We start from the raw sequence: 4,784 nt of genomic DNA, 5'->3' as shown, positions 1-4,784 counted from the left end.
CTGGCCCCCCCTGCAATGGCACGGCGCCCCCCTAGGGGGCGCGCCCCACAGTTTGGGAACCTCTGGTTTAAAGTGACTTTAATATATGACGACATATTATTTGTTGCAATATTTAATGTGTTCATAAAAACACATTTATAAAACTGAACTTCTACTCTTTTTTTATGTTCTAAATGCACAAATGGGATCAWAACATGGAGAGTTGGGAACTTAACTGGTTCTACTGGGCAGACTGGGACAAAATTGTAACATCAGAGCAAAAACGAAATCACATGTGGGATTCCTCAAGGGTTTGTTCTTGGCCCACTTTTACATATGATTCACCTATATAAGATTATATAGTATGACAGCATTTCTTATCACACCTGTTTTCCTAAAACACAACTTTATTTCTGTCACAAAGCCAAACCTCCTTACCGTCACAGTGAAATGTCAGGATTGAAAGGATCTGAATTTAATYYATCTTAATCTAGAGAAAGAAAAGCATCTGTGTTTTTAGTTCCAAAAATGCTAATAAGTTCAGAGGTCAAACATAAAACAGGCTTCAGCGAATGCAGAAACTACAAAGCAGAGCCGAAAACCTGACTGAGATCCAGTCAGGTGAAACTCTTAGATCTGTACCTGGTCCAACACGCCCGAATCAAATGTCTCAATCACTTCCTCAGGTTCTCCATGTCCTGCAAAACCCGCATTATTTGACTCAGGTGTGTTGAAGCAGAGAAACATTTAAAAGTTGCAGGACATCAGGCTGGATCAGAGAACCCTGATCTACAGGATGTGAATGTTTTACACCTTAAATCTCAGTTACCTGTCAGAACCACAGAAACAAGTCAACCAGGTCCAGCATAAAAAACAGAGTACCACATTATTGAGATTATGAGAGTGAAAATGTTTTTAAGAGATATTCCTCTAATTTCTTTCATGAAATAAGCAAATTAGTCTCCCTAAAAAAAGAAAATCCACAGGCTACAGATTTATTTAATCAGAATGATGTGATTTTTGTTTATTACACACGGATTCTACCTGCATCTAAGTAAAACATTTAAACAAATTCTTTATAAACTGAATATATGTGAAGTTGTGTCTTACAACACAATGTGTTTAAGCCCCTAAATTCTTCATTTTGAATAAGGTTAATATCTAAAATGTGAAGAGATCTACAGCACAGAAGAGCAGAAGCTGGAGGAAAAAATGTTTATTTGTGTAGAACATTTCAGCAGCAGCGCAGCTCAGAGTTCAGTTTAGTCAGTAAGTTACATATTTAGCTTCAAATATATATTGAGGAAGCTAGATATAAGCTAGATATTCTGTGTAATTGCCAAAAAATTCAACTCCAAACTGAATATTTAGTGTTTAATGTTTGGTGACGTTATGTAAACTGAGTGCCCACGTGACCCGCTGACAGCCAATGAGCACGCAGCTTCTCAGACAAGTTGTTTTGCTTTATTTTGACACATTTACAAAGATGTTCTCACAGTGATTTACACCTCAACAGCCACGTTCTGCTCTCTGTTCATCTGACCAGTAGAGGTAATGGTGGGAGCTGGTTCCGGTGGACCCAGAAGGCCGACATAGGGCGGAGCAGAGGGTTGTTTTCGGGGAAGCCGTCGGACACGGACCCTGTGGCAGAGACCGGCAGAACAGCAGACAGCAGGGACAGAAAGGCGTCGCTGCAAAAACACGCACAGTCCAGAGAGTTCGGCTCATCGGGCYGTTTAATGAACGAAMCCGGATTTCACAAACATTCAGGACCAACGACCCGCGGCGGCGAGGTCCAATAATTACACAAACCGAACCGAACCCGMMCGGTACCGGCTGCCCACCGGCTTCCTGTCATTTAACACAGAAACATCCCCCGTGTCACGTAAAAACCACCAGAATCTTCGAGAAAARGTCCAAAAAGCCGAACCGGTACCGCTGCTGATAGAGAGAGAGCAGCAACCTCCCCTAAGACCCGGTTCGTCATGACCCTGGAGCCGGCAGCTGACACGTCTTCCGCTGGGTCGGGTGGCGCTTCCGCCCCCTGGTGGCCAGGAGGGGAAAAACACCAGGYGAACAAAACGAGGTTAAACTTCTCTTTATTTATCATTTTATTATTCAATTACACACATTTCAACAATGTTTACAGAGTATCATTTTAATATTTTACATTTCTCCTCAACTAGTTAATAACACTTATACTTTTTGCACAATATCTGATACATTTTTGTATCAGAAAAAACAAACAAAAACAAAACAAAAASAAAAAGCARTACSTCTCATYGAAATGTGAAAAGTTGYAATTCAGGCTAATTAATCAGTGTTCCAGTAAAGGCAGGTCCAATCCGGTGGGTTTTTAACATTGATTTATAGAAAGTAAAGGAATAAAATTAAACCTTTCTTTATTTTCTGTGATCTGTATCTGTTACATTTTTGCRCTTTCCTTGTAAAACGATATTTTCCCACAGATTTAACAATTTTTAATTTTTAAAGTTTCTCTTTCAGTACAAGTCAAGTTTTTTGTGGCATACATYAGCAACAAAGTGTAAMGATTTTTCTGGATATTTTACAGAGGCCATAATACACAGTCATATTCAATAAATTAGAATATTATTGAAAAGTTAATTAATAAAAGTYACTATTTGAAATGAAATGGACTAAACAGATTGATGTTTTCAATTCTTTATTTCAGTTAAGACTTACAGCTAATAGTGAAAATAWCATTTAAGATTARAATATTACATTAGACCAATAAAAACACATTTTTAATACAGAAATATGAGCTTAATGAAATGTTTAAGGTTTTTRTTTYCATAAACATGCTGCCATCTGGGTGCTGCTGTTCACRATGATTAAACTAGTTATAGATTTAAATAAAACAGTCACAGWWGGTGCGGTGGAACAGAARTTCAAACATTTGTTTAATAATAAMRAWMWTGTTGGATTGTTTTACAGATTTTGAATGGCGACCTCCRYGATGTAACTCCCATCATCGGCCACCAGGTGGAGCAATARCGTGTCCGCTGATCTCAACCAGTAGTTTAAACTGKCAGATCCTCAAATAACTGATGTTTTCAGTCAAGTCAAGTCTTTRGTAAKTCATATGATCATTTTACACAGTTTTAATAATTTTATTTAAAGTGTTTTTACATTTTAGCACCAATATATCCAAGAAAGAAAAACTCTGTTGTAATGCGCGGAACCTCCAGCAGGGGTCGCCTTTGCATCTTTAAATTCACCAGAAAACTTTAAACATAAATATGAAATTAGAAACTCTCCTCATCTTGTTGGTGTACCGTTTATCCTCCTCATATGACGTCATGTGGTCGTCAGCAGAAACCAGAGAAGAAGAGAAGCCTGTTTGGTAATTATAGCGTTAGCAGGAGGGAGCCGGCTGTAAATCACAGGCTGAGTCCATAAACCCAGGAATCCAGATGTGTTCTGGTTCTGTGCAGCAGATGTTTGACATGAATCATCCGGAAGTCCCGCCCTCCTGCTGCGTCACAACCACCAGCTGCATTTACCTTCTGAACCCCTGGTGGTTTCATCTGTTTGACAAAATATTTAATAAATCATAAGCTTTAAACCAGCAAGAACTCAAAACTCAATCAATTTAATATTTATATCTGTTTTTTATATAATAAACATTAAATAAACAAAGATATTGTATCAGTTATTCATCAGGTAAATGAATAAAAATTAAAATTTGACTCATCATTACAGCCCAATAACTAAATGATCAAAATAACATTCGATACACAACCAGCCAATCAGCTAATGTCTAGCAGTGTTAGCCCCGCCCACCCACTTTAACAGGTAAAGCAGACAAATAATGTAAAAACACGATTTTTATAAAATGATTGTAAAAATACTGAAGTTAAACGTTTTTATCATGATGAATTCAAAACGACTTTCATAAGTTTTGCATCAATTTGTTTATTAGAAATTATAAAAATGTTTGCATTTGTATTACATTTACTAATTTAATTAGTAAACACMAGTTATTTATATATGAATATAAACCACCAGATTTGCTCAGATTCACAGATTATACTCACTTTGAGAGAAGAGCTAATTAAAAAGAGAAATTTATTATTTCACAGTTTTTATATACATAAACATTGGATATTACAGTAAAAGTTTTATGAATAAACATTATTTAAAACAGATTATTTAACAATGTTTGGTCTGAAAACATCAATAATCTGTAATGATTAATTTACAGGGATTATCAGCGGATTATTTCACTCTATGTTATTAATCTGGTCTGTTTGGAAAAATGGTTTAAATAAATAAAATGTATCAATGGGAGCTCGGTCACAGGAACTCATCATAATCTATCCAAACAGGAAGCAGAACCAAAACAGGGCGGGACTTAAAATCACCATGGAAACAGCAGAGGCAGTGATGGTGGAAGAAGCGTTGAAGCCGTTTCTGTTCAGTCTGAGTTTTTCCCTCCACCTGCAAACGGCTTCAACACCTGAGGCACTAAGAAAACCGCTGGGGCTTCCTCCTCACAGCTTCCTGCTGACCTCAGGTCACTCTGAGGTCACTCTGAGGTCAGCAGGTCACTCTGACCTCAGGTCATTCTGAGGTCAGCAACTCAGGTCACTCTGAGGTCACTCTGAGGTCAGCAGGTCACTCTGACCTCAGGTCACTCTGAGGTCAGAAAGTCACTCTGACCTCAGGTCACTCTGACCTCAGGTCACTCTGAGTTCACTCTGAGGTCAGCAGGTCACTCTGACCTCAGGTCACTCTGACCTCAGGTCACTCTGAGGTCAGCAGGTCACTCTGACCTCAGGTCA

The 4,784-nt window shown here is 38.2% G+C and overlaps 1 protein-coding gene across 1 annotated transcript in view; it reads right to left on the bottom strand.

Moving 5' to 3' along the window:
- Nucleotides 1-3,301, bottom strand: part of LOC103481000 (uncharacterized) — a gene marked incomplete at its 3' end in the record, with an annotated part of 14,368 nt that extends 11,067 nt beyond the window's left edge. The window contains exons 1-4 of the mRNA XM_017310366.1: nt 3,276-3,301; nt 1,970-2,023; nt 1,792-1,881; nt 1,523-1,670 (exon numbers count right to left, since the gene is read on the bottom strand). Coding sequence (XP_017165855.1) covers nt 1,523-1,670; nt 1,792-1,881; nt 1,970-2,023; nt 3,276-3,301 — 318 coding nt within the window. The remainder of the gene's footprint in view (nt 1-1,522; nt 1,671-1,791; nt 1,882-1,969; nt 2,024-3,275) is intronic.
- Between the last annotated feature and the right edge of the window lie 1,483 nt (nt 3,302-4,784).

Source organism: Poecilia reticulata, linkage group LG18 (assembly GCF_000633615.1).
Source record: "Poecilia reticulata strain Guanapo linkage group LG18, Guppy_female_1.0+MT, whole genome shotgun sequence".
Lineage (NCBI taxonomy): Eukaryota > Metazoa > Chordata > Actinopteri > Cyprinodontiformes > Poeciliidae > Poecilia > Poecilia reticulata.
Note: the sequence above shows the minus strand (reverse complement) of the source record. Positions and strands in the feature narration are given on the sequence as shown.